Source organism: Colobus angolensis, unplaced genomic scaffold (assembly GCF_000951035.1).
Source record: "Colobus angolensis palliatus isolate OR3802 unplaced genomic scaffold, Cang.pa_1.0 Scaffold4, whole genome shotgun sequence".
In the NCBI taxonomy this organism is placed as follows: domain Eukaryota; kingdom Metazoa; phylum Chordata; class Mammalia; order Primates; family Cercopithecidae; genus Colobus; species Colobus angolensis.
The window spans coordinates 6,748,652-6,767,429 of record NW_012117376.1 but is presented as its reverse complement, the minus strand read 5'-3'; the positions used below and the strand labels follow the sequence as shown (position 1 = coordinate 6,767,429).

The 18,778-nt window shown below is 45.7% G+C and overlaps 1 protein-coding gene across 1 annotated transcript in view; it reads right to left on the bottom strand.

Annotated features, from left to right (window-relative positions):
* Positions 1–18,778, bottom strand: part of CSMD2 (CUB and Sushi multiple domains 2) — a 621,011-nt gene that overhangs the window by 242,917 nt on the left and 359,316 nt on the right. The window contains exon 13 of the mRNA XM_011955655.1: positions 10,359–10,541. Within this exon, the coding sequence (XP_011811045.1) occupies positions 10,359–10,541 (183 nt within the window). The remainder of the gene's footprint in view (positions 1–10,358; positions 10,542–18,778) is intronic.

Genomic DNA, 18,778 nt, shown 5'->3' with positions numbered 1-18,778 from the left:
ATCTTACTCACTAGAGTATGAGCTCTTGGAGGGCAAGAACCATGTTTGAAACATCTTCATCACTTGCCCGGTGCTGAGTGCAATGGCCAGTACATAGTACCCACTCCCTTCCACATTTTGCTGCATTTAAATTAAATGAAAAACATCAAGTTGTGATGTCAGAGTACTGGACCATGCATCTCATTCCTTGATGGGATACCAACATGGAGGTCAACATCCCATGGACCCTAGGAGACTACAATCATCATAACAACTGAGTTATGGCAGCCTGGCCAACTTAATAGCAACAGAATATGAACACAACATATCACCACATGCATCACAACCCCATGTATCTTGGCATGACACAAGTATTAGCTAGGAAAAAAGTGTCTTGGCATGATGTAATCCAAGAGCTCAAGCCTTCCCATTAGCCCAGAGGAATGTAAGAAAGGAACTCAAGAGAGGAATTCAAGGGACCAAACCTCACAGAAATGACACAAAACTTCCCCCAAGGAACTGGCATACAGTATGTGTTCCATACTAGTTGTTCAGAAATATGACCTAATGTCTAGATCATCTAGGAGTTTTTTTTTTTTTTTTGAGACGGAGTCTCACTCTGTTCACCAGGCTGGAGTGCAGTGGCGCAATCTCGGCTCACTGCAAGCTCTGCCTCCCGGGTTCACGCCATTCTCCTGCCTCAGCCTCCCTGGTGGCTGGGACTACAGGCGCCCGCCACCGCGCCCGGCTAATTTTTTGTATTTTTAGTAGAGACGGGGTTTCACCATGGTCTCGATCTCTTGACCTTGTGATCCACCTGCCTTGGCCTCCCAAAGTGCTGGGATTACAGGCGTGAGCCACCGCGCCCGGCCATCTAGGAGTTTTTTAGAACTACAATTCCTAGGCCCCATTTTGGACCTACTGAATTGGAATTTTGGGGGACAAGGTCAAGAATTCTGTATTTTAAAAGGCCTATGAGTGATTCTAATGGTTAGCTGGGTTTGGGTCTACTTTAGACTAGGCAGGGCCACCAAAGACACTTCTTCTCCTATAAAGTACCTGACTATTTAGACATAAAGGAAACAAGTGATGTGACTCACACTGGCCTGGCAGGGAAAGTGTCGACTACTTCCTTGGACATTCTGATAGGAAATGCTGGGAGCCTCCTTTGTAAGCCATCCCTTCAGTCTGCGTGATCTCACCCTGGCCAGGTACACTGAAGACCTGGATCCCATGGGCTCGGTTCTTACAGCCAGATTCTGAGCCAAGTCCAGCTAAGCATGATGGTACATTGGGAAGGTCCATTCCCACAAACTTGTGGGGTGAGGTGTGTGTGGCTGCACAGGGCCAGTAACTGGTGGGCTTGTGAGAAGCCCAGCATACCCATAGGTTCACTCAGTTTTAGGATCTCCCTCTTCTGCTAACCCTTCTTCAATATGTATGCCCCAGCCCAGGGACTGGGCTTCTGTTCTGGTTCATGGTTTCCTCTCTAGTCTCTGATGTGAGACTGAAGTCTCTTTTTGGAGACTGAAGCCGCTGGCTGGGTCAGGGATATACTCGGCCGGGATAGACCCTATTCCCTTGGGTAAGGACCTGATTCAATCCAGAAGCTTCCTTCCCCCATAAAGTATCTGCCTATTTGAAAACAAAGGTAACAAGCAATGATGTGACCTACACTAGCCTGGTAGCACAAGAATTGACTCCACCTCCTTGTACATTCTGAGAGGCAACACCAGCAGCCTCCTTTGTGACCCATTCCTTCATCCAGGGTCAGCTCTTTTAGCCCTGGACTCCCTCAACTCTGGCATACCCTTCCCAGGCTGCCCCATGGTCCTGGGATGCTTGACTAGCTATGACTAGTGCCCATTCTCCAGTACAGTAGCAGATACAGACCCTCCCCCCTCCTGCTACCACTGCTGTCTTTCCACTCAAGGCGACGTCCCCTTCATATCACTGGGAGCACTCTGTAGAGCGGGCACCCCCCACTCTGCCCACCACTAGCAAAGGGAGAACACAGGTCTTCAGTGTTCAGGCTCTCGAGGGTTGGATAACAGAGGGAGGAAGCCCTGGGACTCCCTAAGTTCCCTGTTTATTTTCTGGGGCCATCTGTAGGTCAATGAAACCTTGAAGGAAGTCTAGGGAAATGAGGAGAATGTTACATTAAGGAGAGGAAGCTCACACTGATCACCGTCCCTGGCCTGACCACAAACAGTTCCCAGGAATATTATCCCCCATGCTGAGGCTGATACATTTAAACCTTTGCTGATCCTAACTCTGGCTCTGATCATTTGAAAAAGGCAATTTCCAAGGACTCTAGCTATTGTGATCATATTTTCTGGGCCAAGGGAAATGATGTTTGAAATTACATTTGTCCTGGAAAATCTGGGATTGTATGTTTACAGGGAACACTAGGTTTCAGCCATAGAGAGGAGGGAAAATAGAGCATGCTTCACCTGTGCATGTGGCATTGAGTTCAGGGTGGGAGGAGAAGTGAAAAAAGGACCTGCCTATTTAAGAATAAAGGTAACAAGCAATGTATGTGAAGCAATGTATGTGACCTATATGAAGAAAACCATGGCGCTGTTATATTTAGAAAAACGAAAGTAGGCGAACAAAAACATGTGTCTGGATAGGAGGGCTCTGTATTATAAAAATGCCTATTTTCTTCAAGTTAATTTATATTTTAACAGGAGTGCACATACAAAATCCCAATAGAATTTTTTTTTTACTCTGACAAAATGATTCTAAAATTAATCTTGAACAACAAACAGATGAGAATAACAATGAATATTCTGAAAGAGAAAATAATTAAGGGAGGAAGGAGTTGTTTCTAGCTCTGCCAGATATTAGAACACATTATAAAACAACAATTAAAATTATTCAATACCAGTGCTAAGATGGAAATAGAGCAGTAGAACAAAGTGGTGACTCAAGAAATAGACTTAACTACATTTGAGGATTCAGTATGTAATAAAACAATTCATTTCCCTCTAATCAAAAGGGAAATGAATTACTTAATAAATTGTGTTGGAAAACTGCATAATAGTTTGGACAATATTATACATTCATCTAAGTAAACTCCAGATAAACAAATTATATTTTAAAAAATCAAGTTACTGACAAACAACCAAAAATAAAATGAAGTGTTTCTCAGATCCATGGCAGAATAACTTTGTCAGCTTTGAAAAGAAATCACAAATACTGAGAGATTTGTTTATACAGAAATGTAAGACAACTATACAGTGAAAAATAGAAAACAAAAAGGGAAAATGAGATTGGGAAAATACATATATCAAATACCACAAAGAATTTCTATAGACAATATAGAAAGAATGCCTTCAAATGGGAAGGAAAATGCCAAAGCCCCAGTAGCCACATGTCAGTACCAATAGTTGCTATACAGGGATTGGAAACAGCAAATGCCCCATGTCCCTCCTAGACAGGGCTGGACCCAGGTCGGCTGAAGAAAGGCCAAGACTAAAGTCTCCATCCAGCGTCCTGCGATGGCAATCTTGGCAGTCCTCCAGACACCTCTTTTATACCTCTTACTCCAAGAGGGACATGTCTCTGGCCCATGGCTACCCAGCATTCTGTCTCCAGACTGTGCTTCCATAAACCCACCTCCCTTCTTCACTCACATCCATTAGGCAGCAGCCAACCCCTATAGGAATCATTGCAAACCCAAGTACTCAGTCCTGCAGTGTGGGCGTGCGTGTGTGCATGGGTGTTTATGTGTGCGTCAATGTATCTATGGAACATGTCCCTTTTGCATAGGGCCAAACCCTATGGCTTCTCCCAGAACCCACTGCTGCCTCTTGGATGTCTCCTTTTCCAGCAGGGCCTCTCATCTTTTGGGCCCAACCATTCTAACAGAGATGATGTCAAGTCTATGCCCCATGAGAAGAGGGGCTGTTGCTCTTCTGTTCAGCACCGACTATGATGCCTGCCACATTGCAGGCACTCAATAAATATGTGTTAAATAAAAGAATTAACCTAATATTCACAGCACCAATGTTTTCTCATTGAAAAACTAAATTATAAGCCACAAGGGCCCGCTTCATTTATATAATGGTGTCTATCACCACATGAAGAGAGCTCCTTGAGGACATGGACTGTGCCCAATTCATCTCTGAACTTGCGGCACTAAACCTTGGGCTCTTTACAGTAGTCAACAAAGGTGTGCTACAGAAATAGATTCAACTTCTAGCTATTAGCAGCTTTTAAAAGGCCCTACAAATATTTGGAATTTAGTGAGCTAACAAAGTTTACAAGCAATATATATGTGACCTAAATGAAGAAAACCACAAAGTTGTTATCTTTAGAAAAGTGAAAGCAGATACACATGAAAGAGAGGCATGCCATGTTTCTGGATGGAAAGATCACACATTTTATGAATCTTGTTCTTAATCTCACAGTCTTTACTACGGCATTATGAACCGATTATGAACCTACACAATATATGGGGGGGAACCATACAACAGTATGCACCAAGAGTCATAAAAATATTCACGCCCTGATCCGATAATGTCACTCCTAGAAATTTATTCTAAGGAAATAATTCAAGAGAAGAAAAAGCCATAGGCCTGAAGATGTTCACTATAGCCTTATATAAAATAATTGAATATAATTGGTTGAATAAGTCATGGTTTATTCACTGACAGAAGAACCCATAGATTTTTTAAGAATGATAACTATGAAATACATGTAGCAACACGGTAAGATTCACAACAGAATGGGCTTTAAAACATAGAATGCAAAATGGTATGCCCACTCTGATGAAGACCACAGAACATATGTGTATAGATGGATAAGAATAAAAAAAAGACTGGTCAAATTTGAAGTCAGTTTGGTTTAAGGGAGAGAGAATACGAACATTTTCTTTATTTAAACTTTTAGATTTATTTAAACCATTATATTAGCTTAAACTTTAAAGAAATGAGAGCATACCAAAAGTCTACGTCAAGTATTGGCCCTTGAGCTCCAGATACGTCTAGAGATAGAGTTACAGCACATTATATAGGACATGGCACCATGAGATTGTCCCTTTAACCTGAGCAGGATCATCCCCAAAGGCCCTTCAGTTTAGAATTTGACCAGAAACAGCCATACCCTCTTATGCAGCTGACTTTGTACATAGCAGATACTCAATAAATCAAGATGGATAAATAAATGAATGGGTAGAAGGAACGGAGAAAAAGTAAAGATTAAGAAGAGGTTCCAACCCCAGTATATTGTATGTTGGGGGTATACAATATTGACAGAGTTTCAGTAAGGGTCACAAATCTATCTTTCTTGGATTTGTCTAACTCTTGTCATGAAGGTAACTCAGCCAGTAGTTTGCTTCTGTACTCTGGCCTAGAATTTTGCCCTAAGGCTTCCTTGGCCTTACTTTTCAGATGATCCCTAAACTTCTAGAAATCTAGTGCAATGGAGAGTGCAGGACTTGCAGCAAGAACCTGGGTGCAAATTGCTGCTCTGTCAATTAATAGCTCAAATTCCAGCCTATTATTTAGTGGTTCTATGGCCATTGTGTTAGTTACATTTCTTTGAACCTTGTTTTAATCTATAAATTGAGAGAATAAATACTCCATAACATAGTAGGGAGGACTCATATCCTCCCAATAATGTAGAACATTTAATAAAATTTGCATCCTCCACTAACCCATGCCTTCCCACTGTCATAATGCCACAGACTTTAATCATAGCCTCACTTAAAACACAAATCCATAGGATTCTTCATATTTGGAATTTGACAAAACTAAGTTATCCTAGACTAGTGGTTCTTCATCTGTGATTTTTTTTCCCCCAAGGAATATTTGGCAATGTTTAGAGATATTTTTGGCTGCCACAACTGGTGTGTGGGGCGGGTGCTACTGGTATTTAGTGGGCAGAGGACAGAGATGTGTTAAATGTCCTATAATACACAAGACTGCCCCACACAAAAAGAATTATCTGGGCCAAAATAGCAATAGTGCTAAGTTTGAGAAACTCTACTCTAGAGTAATGGTCCACAGGAGAGACCAGCTTCTTGCAGATCCCATTACCCAATTCATTCCCGCGTGTGTGTGTGTGTGTGTGTGTGTGTGTGTGTGTTACCAGAACAGAAGGTGGGAGAAGTAAGGAGGAAGTCAGGGTAAAGGACTGGAAATACCAGCAGAGGGCTGTTTCTCACAGCATCTCTGTTTAGAAAATCCTACTTTCCCTTCCAACTCTCCAAAAGCCCAGTTCAAGTCTTGTGTCTTCTGGGACATTTTCCCTGAGCACCTAAGGATTCAATTTTCCCTCCCTTGACCTCTCAAGATTAGATTGCTGATTTGTAACTTAAATCGTATACATCCAAGAAGTCCCTGCCTTCACATTTCACACACATACTATACACATTAAGAACTGAGCAATTAGGATTCACATCTTCTTAAGGTGGTTTACAAAATGGCAAAGGAAAGTGTGCATTCATGCATTCATGGCATATCTCTGGTGAAGGCTGTTTTGAAGCTTCTTTTGAAAGTGGCTGCTAATGGATTGATAATTGGTTTCCTGGCTTCCTTAAGAAGTGTGAAGCATTCTGCCAGCCTGTCAACAAAGCATGAAGTATTGTGCAAACCACCATCAGAGCTATTTGTATCTTCCTTCCCATTGTATCTCTTGTGGTAGAAGAATAACTGGACAAGATTATATGGGAAATGCTCTCTATTCTTTTGTAAGGAAGGAGGTAAAATGGGCAAAGCTTCTGGAAGGTAAAGAATACATGCAGCCTGGCCAAAGCTTTCCCACCATGATAGCCAGGATGAACAAATTTCCTAGGCAGAGACTGAACAACTCTGAATCCAATGCATAGTGCTCAGCACAGGGAAGACAGGCGGTCAATAGCTTGAATGGATGGAAAGTGGTATTACTTCCCATTGATTTTGAGCAGGGGTCCCTGAAGATGTGAATTAACTAAGGACCAGAGAGTAAGAGCAAAGAAGCTGGTTCCATCTTTTCTTTCAAAACGTTTTTCACTGTGAGATAAATCATCTTCTTAAAAACTAAATTAACAAAAGACTATCTATTGAGCATCTACTACTGTGAGGGCAGCTCGAAAGCCAACAAAATGATTCTGAAGTCTTTGCTTGCTACAGAAAATGTTTTGGAACATGAAGGAAGAGTGTATTTGTGTATTCTTGGCAGGGTAATTCCCTAGTAAAGAGTTGTTTTGAAGAAAATGTTTCAAGAGAAGAACAATATAATACTTTGCATCTATTCAGACAACTTCTCAAAGAAATTTGAGCCATTGAACTAATATCCCCAATCCCCTTCTAGCTCTCAATAAGGAAAGGGCAATGTTGTTTGCCAAGTATTGTATTAATATTTATTGTGACTAATGTATTGTAAAATTTAGGGCACTTATGCTGACTTTTGCCAGAGGAGCTTTTGTATATACATTTATAAGCACTTTATAAAACACAGAGACCAACCTTATATTTTATATTTTTATAGACGTTTATAGGTATTGTCCCTTTTCTATTGATAACACTATAATATATTTGATCTAGAGTTAACAGCAGAACACCAAAGTTTAACACTGTCCCCCAACCAAACTATGACCTACTCTGTAATGATCCACTTTCAAAGTAGCTTCCAGGTACTTATTGTGGAAAATGTGAGGACTATTCATGCCATAGTGATCTTTTTCTATAAATATGATCATAGAGGTTTAGAATTTTTGGAGCCAGAATGGAGTGCTACCCTATTGGATAGGTCAGTACATGAAAATCCAGAGAGAAGATGCCTGGCTTTAGTCACAAAGCTGAGCTAGAACTAAGAACCTGGTCTTCAGATTTTGAAACCAAAGTCATCTCAGTGCACCAGGCCTTTCTTATCACCATACTTTCTTATCAGCAATTGAACTATGAGCTCTCTGAGGGCAAAGCCCAGGACCTATAAAAGCATCAGCTTGCCTGCTGGGTACTCAGTAGAGAGTGGGCAGATGGAAGTCCCTCACTTTGTTGAAATGCAAGTGTGACCTGGCTATATGCTGCAAAGGCATGGGGCCAGTTGGTTCCCTCTGGCTTCCTCCATGGAAGCCAGCATCCCTGAGATTCAAGCTGTGTCCCGTTACTCTCCAATGTCCAGACACACTTGAGTGATGGAAGTGCCTGGGGATGTCATCCTGCTCTAAACCAGAATTGTCTAGAAGAAGAAATGCCATGTCATCTCCCCAGAGTACCTGCTTAGCTTTCATCCATAAGCCTCAGGCCCCTCATCCTTGTTTTAAACCACAGGGAGCACTGACACATACTTGTCGAGACAGCTCTATCCTCTTTCCTTCTCAGCTGTTTGCAAGCAGTGCCCAGCTCACTGGAGGCTGCCAGCCCTGCTTGTGTATACCAAGGGCCTGCTGGGCAGCACTTCAAGGTCTTCTGCCCTTGGTAAAGGTTTTATAAGGATGTTCTAAACCTGCTCCTAAGAGCCAAAGAGCCAAGTAAACTCTTGGAGGGGTCAAGCAACAGTCCCTCAGCTGGCATTCTGCTACCTGCCTCTTTCAGCTTGAGGGACAGTGAACCTTATCCTGGTCCTAAGATGCTGGCTGGTTTTGCTTCCCATGTCAATCCTCCCAGCTCTTTGTCGCAGAAGCTAGACCCTCCTCCATTTCTCCCTGCCTTGTTTTATTTAGATGGATTGAAGAGATTAAGCCCCCATGGCACCTGGGGCTCCCACTGTGTGTACCTTTATCTTCTCAGGCCCTGCCTCTACAGAGCCCTGCCCCGTGCACCCGTCCCTGGGCTTGGTCTCTGCAATGGGCAGAGCCTTTGTGTTTGCCTGCCCTGAGCTGCTCCCTGCTCCTCCAGGTCCTTGTGGCTCCCAGCATGCTACGCAGCTAATGCTGTTGGGCTCTATATTCTAACCACAGTGGGAAGGAGAGATGGGCAGATATCACTCAATTTTTTTTTTCAATAAGGGTGATTTGTTCAATGTGTATTTAAGGGTGATTTGATCTTTAAACCTCTCAAGACTTTTTACATAAATAAACTCAAAAGTCATCAAAATGCTTTGTCAGACAAAGTGATTTTTGTTTCATTTAGAAAGTATAATCACCATGGTACATCCCAGCTCATCAGCTTATACACCAAACTCTCAGTCATCACAGAGACCCTGACAATCTCCCAGGCTATTCCTCTCCCAGCCCCGAGGGATCACCGATCTCTAGTGTGCAGAACTCAAGACTCCAAGTAACACACTGAGCCGGGGGAAGGATCTGAGAATCAGGATGCCTGTCTTTCCCCAAGAGAAGCACATGGAAAGAGATGGAGAAGGTGGAGTGACAAGGGATGGGAGAAGACGTGACAGCCCAGAGAAGCTGGAAATTTTGATTTCCCAACAGAGACCATGCCTGGGCCTCCCTTGGCTACACACAGACCCTCATCCTTGCCAATCCTGCTGCGACTGCAAATTTAAGATGTCATTTGTGCTGCAAAGTATGGTCAGGTCATCCAAGAGGAAAGAAGAAGGGCTTCTTTGTTATCTCCACAGAACAGACCACTCAACACCAACCCCTTCCCCAAAAGATCAACAGTCCAAAGATAGCTTGATCTCTTATCCCTCCCTAAATCCAATATGAGATGAAGCAATTTTTTTTTTTTTTTTTTTTGAGACGGAGTCTCACTCTGTCGCCCAGGCTGGAGTTCAGTGGCGCGATCTCGGCTCACTACAAGCTCCGCCTCCCGGGTTCCCGCCATTCTCCTGCCTCAGCCTCCCGAGTAGCTGGGACTACAGGCGCCTGCCACTTCGCCCGGCTAATTTTTTGTATTTTTAGTAGAGACGGGGTTTCACCATGTTAGCCAGGATGGTCTCGATCTCCTGACCTCGTGATCCGCCCGTCTCGGCCTCCCAAAGTGCTGGGATTACAGGCTTGAGCCACCGTGCCTGGCCGAGATGAAGCAATTTTAGGAAACTGTTTATATCCTGGCAAGGCCAGTTTCCCACAGCACTGAAGGTTGGTGGTGTCTACAATCTTACAAACTTGCCAGTCCCTTCCACCTTGCTTGATTAGATGGTGTCAGTGGTGGCAATGAGGGTGAGCAGGAAATGTCTGGGTCTCAGCCTGGTGGGCTAAGCTCCAGTGGTATCTCCTTGCTCTTAAGGATCACCAAGAAGGGTAAGATGGCATTGAAGAACATCACCAAATGTCAAGAGCACTTGTTCTCAGTGCTATAGTCGACTTTGCCTGCCAGAAATGAGGACCCCACCAGCAACATTCCGAGGAGTAGAATAAACCAACCAGAGTGCAGCTGTTGTTACAACCTGCAAGGTTCCCAGGGACGGGGCCCCTGGACTAGCTAGGAAATGGGCCCCTGCCTCTCAGTGAAGACCCTGGCGTGGCCTCCTCCCTGCTCACTTACACACGCAGCCTGGCTTCTTAGCAGACCACTGGTTATTCTTTTGGCATGTGATTGCCTTCTGTCCCACCAGCTCGAAGGCGGGCTGGCACTCAAACTTGAGTGTGTCACCGTGGCGAAATCGGGAGCCTTCCCTCCGGCCATACGCAGGTATGCCAGGGTCACCGCAACTGCCCTGCTCGATCTCTGAAAGACAGGAAGATGAGAAAACAGAGACAAAAGGTGACTTTATACCTCTCTTGGTGCTGAAGGTCCACATGACATGCTGTGCTGCTCTTCTGCCATAAGTCAGTGCTCAGAGTGACACAGGTAGGATTCAATGTTCTTATAAGGAACGAGGTTTGTGAGAAATCCTGCAATGTCGTGTTTCATTGCAGCATCCTAGGATGAATGGGCTTCCAGCTATCAAGTGCCTGAGACTCTGTGTCCACATAAAGTGTTCTAGATGCTTGGATGTTTTGACCCCTTATCCCTCCCTAAATCCAATATGAGATGAAGCAATTTTAGGGAGAAGGTGGATCTACATTCTTCACAGGTTACCTGTCCCAGGAGCAACAAGTTCCACAGCATTAGAAGTCTTTGGAGACTTCCTCACTGAACCTGATCTTGCATCTGAACTGCTAATGTCACATGACAGATCTCAAGTACAGTCCATTTCTGAGCAGCAAAGGCAAGTGCAAGACGACACAGCAGTTGAAGCTTTGCTCCCTGTCTTTTTCCCAAACCAGAGATTAATTGAGAATAAATGTTCACTGCCTGCTGATGTGGAAGCACCTTCATGGAGATGTTTCCTTAATTCAATTTGAGATGGTAGCAGGCAAAATGAAGCAAATGACTCACTGAGTATGCTGTGAAAGTTCACTTGAGTCAACAGTGGTGAGTCAGACATGGAGTGGGTTCCCTGAGACAGCTCTGGGGGTCCTGAACCCAGTGGGCATGATGGGCTGGCTACCTCACTGGAGAGGCAGTCAGGACCCAGACGCTTCTGGAAAGGAGTATGTCCTGGCCAAGCCTCTGGAGCTTCCTCTGGAGTCACCCCCACTTCCACTCATGCTGTGCTTAATGCTGTGAGAGATGGACAAGGAGGGGGTGGTGGAAGGGAGGAGGAAGAAGAGGGAAGGAGAGAAGCCCTGTTTCTGGGGAGGAGCTCTGTTTCCGGAGAGAAGGGCATCCTGCAGGACAGACAGGAAGTCATGAAGCCAGTGCCAGAGAGTGAGGTGAGGACTGTATGAGTCCTGAGATTTGGGAGAGAGGGGTCCAGAGTCATCAGGGGAGTTTTTTGGACACCTACCCAGGATTCTCAGGACAAAGGGACCCTGCCTGTTCTGTAGACACCATCATGGGCTGTCAGGCACCACTGTCCCTGAAGTTGGTGTGTGTGATCTTGACAGGGATGATTCTTCAAAGGCTTTCCCACCACACTGTGGGGCTTCTGTGGGCTGGTCAGAGTTGCCATCAGCTCCAGGCACTGCCGTTTATGGACGGGCTCTTGACTGTTGCATTCATGTTACTGCAAAATGAAGGCGGCCAGCTTTGTGCTGAGAGCAGGCAGGACAAGGCATTCTATGGCTGGGGTTGTGTGTGTGTTAGTGAGTGTGTGTGTGTGTGTGTGTGTGTGTGTGATCATCTAAGTTGAGCAACAAGGGTCCCCTCCTTTGTGCAGGGGAGTCTGTGTGACCATGTGCCAGGTATGAGGCATCCCAAATGTAAGTCAGCCCATTTGCCTCTCACCTCACATGTGCCCCAGCCTCACCCTCTACAAGTACGCCTGCTGAAAACATAGCTGAACCCCCTCTGAAGCTGGCTTTGCTCAGGCTCAGGGATGGGGGAGGGGATACACTGAGGCATTCCAGGAACATAGCCCCTTTGCTTCAGGTCCCAGAGCTCCAGGGCATCTGAAGGAAAGAAGAAGGGGCCCCTGTGATAAGTCAATGTAGAGAAGCAAGCAGCAGGACCCACCTGCCTCCAGATGTCCCCAGATATGCTTTCTGGGATATAGCCTGGGGTGTGAGGGCTGTCACTGCAGGCATTTTGAGACCTGGTGAAAGTTACACAGCATTTGAAGCCAGAGCTAGATCCTTCCTGCTGCCAGGGGCAGAACCCAGATATAAGGTTTCCTAGCGCGGCCCCACCATTTCTGTAGGAGACACGCATGTTGGGTACGTGTGCCTGTGTTCCTGCCCACAGCAGCTAGTCTGAGGCTGTGATTGGCTTAAGAGAAAGGGGATACTAAGGGGGATGAAGGAATCTGCCCAGCCTTCCCATCGTGCAGGCACAGCCCTGCGCACATGCCCACATCCACCCACCCATCACTTTCTCCTACCATCATTCAATCACAGGTACCCACTTAAGCACAATGCAATGAGCACCTACTGTGTGCCAGTTGCTGTGCTAGATCCTTGACATCTGGACATGGTCTCTGCCCTCAACAAATGAACAGACAAGGAAACAGGTGTTTATGATACAGGGGATTCGTGCTGTGGACGCACGTAGGAGAAGCACCTAACTCAAACTTGGAGGATCCGTCTGGAAATAGGATGTGGAGAGTGGAAGTACTAACCTCATCTCCAAAATTTCAAGGGGCACCAAAATCTCAGTTATCATGACAAATAATATCTTAGTGCAATATTTTTTTTAGAAAATCACAATTAATGCCATAAATCCAGTTCACAATGAAGAAAAATACCAACATTTAAAATAAAGCCTGGATCCAACCCTATGCTCAGATGACTCACCTCACTGGTCTCACCATAGTCCCAGCACTGCCAGAGCCTGTCTTTGATTCAAATGTTGATGTGTTTTAACATGGACATTTTGCATTAATATTATTTTTTAAAACAATTTGCATTAAGTGTTACATATCTTAATTGCTGTGTTTTTTTCCCCATCACTTAAATTTCGTGCCCATGAGTGCCCTGCTCACCTGACCCTAGTCCCAGTCCTGGGTCAGGAAAGGCTTCTTGGAGGATGTGGTGTCCAGGCTGAGGCCCTAAGGCTGTGGTGGAACCAGGAAGGTGAAAAGGAACAGCAAGAGAGAAGGAAGGGCCTTAGATGGAGGGAAGAACCCTTGCCAAGTTCCAGAGGTAAGACTGTTTGTAGGACTGCGATATAGGAGTGACAGTAATTACCCAATAGTTACTGTCACAGCTAACTTTTAGTTATATAACTAAGTGCCTGGTCTTGGCACTTGGGTGTACCCTCACTGAGACAAGAATGCAAGAAGAGGTATAGATAGGTCTGAATGGAATCATCAGTAGGAGATGCTGAGTTTTAAGGTACTAGTGGGACCTGCAAGTAGAAATATCTAGCAGGAAGTAGCTACATGGGTCTTAAGTTCAAGAGAGAAGTATGATCTAGAAATTCAGCTTGTAGATTGTAAAAGAAGCCATGAGAAGAATGAAATGACCCAAGAAGAGTGAGAAGGGATGTTGGTCCAGGACAGAACATTTAGGGACAATGTAGGGACCAGCAGAATGCTAGACTGGGAGAGTGGGATCACAGGAGCTTAGAGAAGAATGAGTTTCAAGAAGATCAAAAGCCTTGAATGCTGCAGGGAAGTTTATATAGGATTGTAAAACAGGTTAGCAAAAAGAGGTCACATTGATACTGTCAGGATTGTGTGTACTGATGAGGCCAACACCCAACAGGAGAAGAGAAGGTGATATCACTCTATCCAGAGAAATTAGGTAGCAGCTCATGAGGCATATGGCCTGGGTGGGAGTGGTTAAAGTAGTTTAGTATAGGGGAAACTTGATCATATTGAAATGCTAGAGAAGAATAAAGGGGTGGGAGGAAAGATGTACTGAATGGTTAGCTGAAGATTTGGAGGAGAAGGGGGTCCCTACAGGGGCTCCAGAAAAGGAGAGAGGCATGGGACTGAGAGCACACATTAGAGACCACAAGGGATGCTCCTTCCCTCAAGACCGCAGCCAAGAGGGAAGAAGTGGTGGCAGTGAGTTTTCAGGTAGGATGGCAGGAGACCGAGGGAGATCCTGTGATGACACAGGCTCTATTTTCTAAGTGGAGGAGGTCACAGTCTTTGCTGAAGGTGAGGGACAAGTCATGGGAAAACAACTTGAGGAGAATGTCTGAAGCTGTCACTCTGGAGAAGAGGAAATCATGCCTAGATGGATTAAAATGCACCTCTGGGGTCCACTGAGGGTGCAGATGACTCATTTGTAGGGATACCACCCAGCAGGGTTATATGACTTGTCCCAGCAGCCCTTGGCCACTCGATTCCTCTAGAAGTGGTGGAAGGGGTAGGAGGATTGACTGAGTGAGGGGGGATTGGGGGGATTGGGCTTGGAGAAATGGAAGACAGTGGGGCAAAGGAGCTGAAGATGTTCAAAAGAATGGCCAAAGTGTTATCCAAGGGGCTTAGGATGAAGAAGGAAAGAGGTGAAGGGAGCAGGGCGCGATAGGGGAAATAGGGGTTGGGAAGGGATGATGGGCAGGAGTAGAGGGAGTGTCATGTGAAAAAGCTGAAGTATGTGGAGTTGAGATTTCAGAGGTGCTTGATGATGAGGTCCAGCTGCAGCCAGGGTGAAGTACACTGAAAGAAAGTGAGAAGGTCAAGGCCTGAGAGGCAAGGTGATGGCAAATAGGGAGGAGGAGACCAGTGACAGTGATGAGGAGGGGTAGAAAGTATCAGAGCTGGAGACAGCATAAGGTCAAAGGGGAAGGGGTTTACACGTGGGTGGAACGGCATTGGCGAGAGAGCATATGAGCCCCTCTCAAGGTGAAGTTCATTTGGTGTGGGGAAGTGGGCTGCTAGCACTGCAGAGGGCTACAGGGTCGTGGTGACCTCATGGGAACTCAGGTTCAAGGGAGCATTTGGCAAAGAGTTCCAAAGCATAGGGGGATGTGTTGCCCAGAGAACCAAGATTGGGTGGAAGGAAGAGGAAGAACAGAGCAGGGTGGGGTGAGAGTTTGGGAGCTCCTTCCAGGAAGGCAGAGGGGGCTGCTGGCTGGCTCTGTCCCTTTGACACCTCCTGTCCTGGCCTAAGCCTTCTCTCCAAGCTCAGAGTCAACTCCTGCTGGAAACACAGGGACCAAGGCCCCTGTCTTCCTGCAAAGGGCTCCCTGTGCTCTAATGCCCTGCCTGAAAGGTGTTTGATCTGACACTTCTGGTCAGGTGCTGACCAAGTCTGACGTCAGGACCCAGAATTGCAAACAGATAAATGGATTTTGACTTCAGAAAAATCACACATGCAATTTCCTGCTACCTGGTTTAATATAATTCCGTTTTATGAGTGTTTCTCCTGTCTCTCCCCTTTTGCCTACCAAAAGAAAACTGGAAAACATGAGATGATTGCTTCTAAGATGCCTCAGAAGTCCATCATGACTGACCTCTGCCACTCAGCATATTTGCTTTCCCCTTTCTCGGCTGTTTTATCCCCATCATCTGTGATCAACCTCACTCTTCTCCCCAGGTTTTTCCATTTCTAATACCAAATTGGAATCATCTTTTATGAAAATGTCTGTACAGAATGGACTGTATCATGTGGTTCTATAAATTCACTGACTATTTGATGTGCTCCAAGAGGGGAGGCACTGCTTGGAGGAAGATGAGGATTTGCTGCCTTTCACATGAGGCTGGGGGGCTTCACTGGCTCCTTCACTAACTCATTGTTCCCCTAGCCTGAGCTTCCTCTCCTCTTCCGTTGGCATGACTAACGCCTTGCATTAACAGACTTTGGTTTAAAATGTTACCTCCTCCAAGACATTTTCCTTGACCACTCATCTTAGATCTTAGACATTTCCCTTTTACTTTTCTTTCTTTGCACCCCATTCTTTTTATTTTTTCTTTTGAGACAGGGTCTTGCTCTGTTGCCCAGACTGGAGTGCAGTGGTGCTATCACAGCTTATTGCAGCCTCGAACTCCTGGGCTCAAGCAATCCTCCCACTTTGGCACCCTATTCTTTTCCTTTATAGCAATGATGCACCTTGTAATTACCCATCTGTTTATTCAACAAGTATTTTATTGGTTACTGTTCTAGACAGTGGGGATATAACAGTGAATAAAAGGATGAAAATTTGTTCTTCTGGAGCTCTGGCTGGGCATCGGGCACAAGATGATTCACCACCCGGCCTCCCTCACGCCCACCCCGTAGAATGTAAGCCCCATGAAGGTAGGTATCCATTATGTATCTTTGATCATGGTGTACCTAGCACTTAGCACAGTCCCTTGAACACACAGAATACTCTGTTTAATGTATGAGCTCAGCTAACATTTTGCATGGAAACTGTGCCAAATGCCACACTAAGCACTAAAGGTACAGCGTTGCCTGCCCCACAGCCCCTGCCCCTGGAGAACTCATAGTCAGGTGGGTAATTTCAGTACAAATGACAAGGGAAATGGAGAGGATGTAGACCTGACCACATGACTTGGGTGATAGCAGAAGGGGCAGCTCAGGCCTGAGCTCCCTGGCTAGGAGCGCTGGACAGGTTTCTTAGAGGTTGTTCAAATCTGGGAGTCAGCCTGGATTCTCCCTTGTCCTTCTCCCTCAGCTCTCCTTAGTCCCCTCCTGTTGACTCCTCCTCCCACATACCCAGACCCTCTGCTCTCCACCCCGTCTCTCCCTGCCTGAGTTCAACCCTTGCAGCTCCTCATCTGGGTGCCAGTAGCAGCCTATGGTTCCCCTGGCTCTTCCTTCTATTTCATACTCTACAAAGCAGCACAAGAAATAAAAATCTGATGATTACCATCCCTTGCTCATTGATCCTTTCACAGCTTCCCCAAGTCCACAGACTAAAACCCTAACTCCTCAGCACGGCAGGACCCTGGCCTACCCCTCCCACCCAGCCTGCTCTTTGGCCATTGGCGACCTTGAGATGCACATGGCACAGTACTGGGTGATCTGTAGGGAGGTGGAATAGTGCAGTGGCAAGAGCTCTGGCATCACAAAGCCCAGGATCTAAATCCTGGCTCTGATACTAAGGAACAGACCTTGGGCATGTGACTTATTTTCTCTGAGCCTTAGTTTTGCCATCTGTAAAATGGAAATGGTAATAATAACAAGGTTGTTATGAGGATTAAATGAGCTTCTGTACACAAGATAATTGTCAAAACGTCCAGCATGCAGTGTGTAACCAGTGACTAGCCGTATTTCCTCAGTGTTATTGTCACTGATGTTTGCAGAGCCCAACCGCCCCTCACACGGCTCTAACGTGGCACCTGCCATCCTCTCTTCCTGAAATGAACACCCTTTGCTTGTCTACCAGACAAAGAATTGTCTTTCAGCGTTGGCGCAAGTGCGTTCCCATCTGGGGACCTTCTTTCGAATTGCCTAGGCAGCCTTAGGAGCTCTTTCTCTCTCAGTCCCAGCCCCCTTGGACATTTCTGTTGTTATAGCAATGGGTGCTGCAGTTTTGGGTGTGTGTTTCCCACTGTTAATTGGTAAGTTTCTTGAAGACTGAGCCAATGTTTTTTGAAATGTCTATATCCCAGCTTTTCTAGTGAAGTGCAGGGCACAGAGAGGGGATTCAATAAACTTTTGAGGAATGATGACGGGAGGATGGAGGAGAGGATGGAAGGAAAGCAGGAGGAAAGGAGAAATGGAGGACAAGAGTTTAGAGTCTACAGAAGAGCTAGAAGCTCAGTGTGGTGGGAAGCTCAAGTGATGGAGAGAAGAGGCCAGAGAGATGGTTGGAAGGAGACCCTGAAGGGCCTGGTTTGATGAACAATAACTCATTTAAGCTTCATCCTGTGGGTTGTCAGCTCCTCAGAGCCAGGGGTCACATCCCTTCCACTCTTTGTATCTCCAGAACCAAGCCCAGTGTCTTATACCTACTAAGTGCTCAGACCCGTTGTTGATTCAGCACAAACTCCTAGTGAGTGACCAGGACATCTTCGGTGCATTAGGATCACCCTGTGGGCATGCCCAGATAGCCTGGATTGCCTCAGAACCACACCCCACTCTGCTTTTCTACTTCTGATGATGCGAAGGGCACCGGGAGGTGAGAGACCCCACATCTATACGTGTACCTATGGGGACTGATGTGTTTTTCCGCACACGATTTCCACAAGTGGAATGGAGGTATGGCTGGATGAAGTGGGTGACATTCTTCCCTCCCCATCTCCTTCCTCCATAACACTGTCATGGGTCTGTCACCAGCCAAAGGAGGCTAGAAACAATGGACATGGAGGTAGCCTCCAAGCTGTCTGCGTTAGCCCCAAACTGAAGCTTACCATTTGCAAAAGCTATGTGTTTAGAGAGTACATCTCATTGACAAATTACTTCCTGCCAAATTTTAATGTGGTAACATCCTCTGCTGTTTGCCAGCCCAGTCTCCAGGGGCTAGAACAGGCTGGATCCCACTGGGACTTTTTGAGAAGAGGCAGCTGCTGCTTGTATCCAGCTCAACTTTGGCTCCCGGTGCCTGAAAAACTTTTAGAGGTATCATGGAAACTCAGCGAGCGT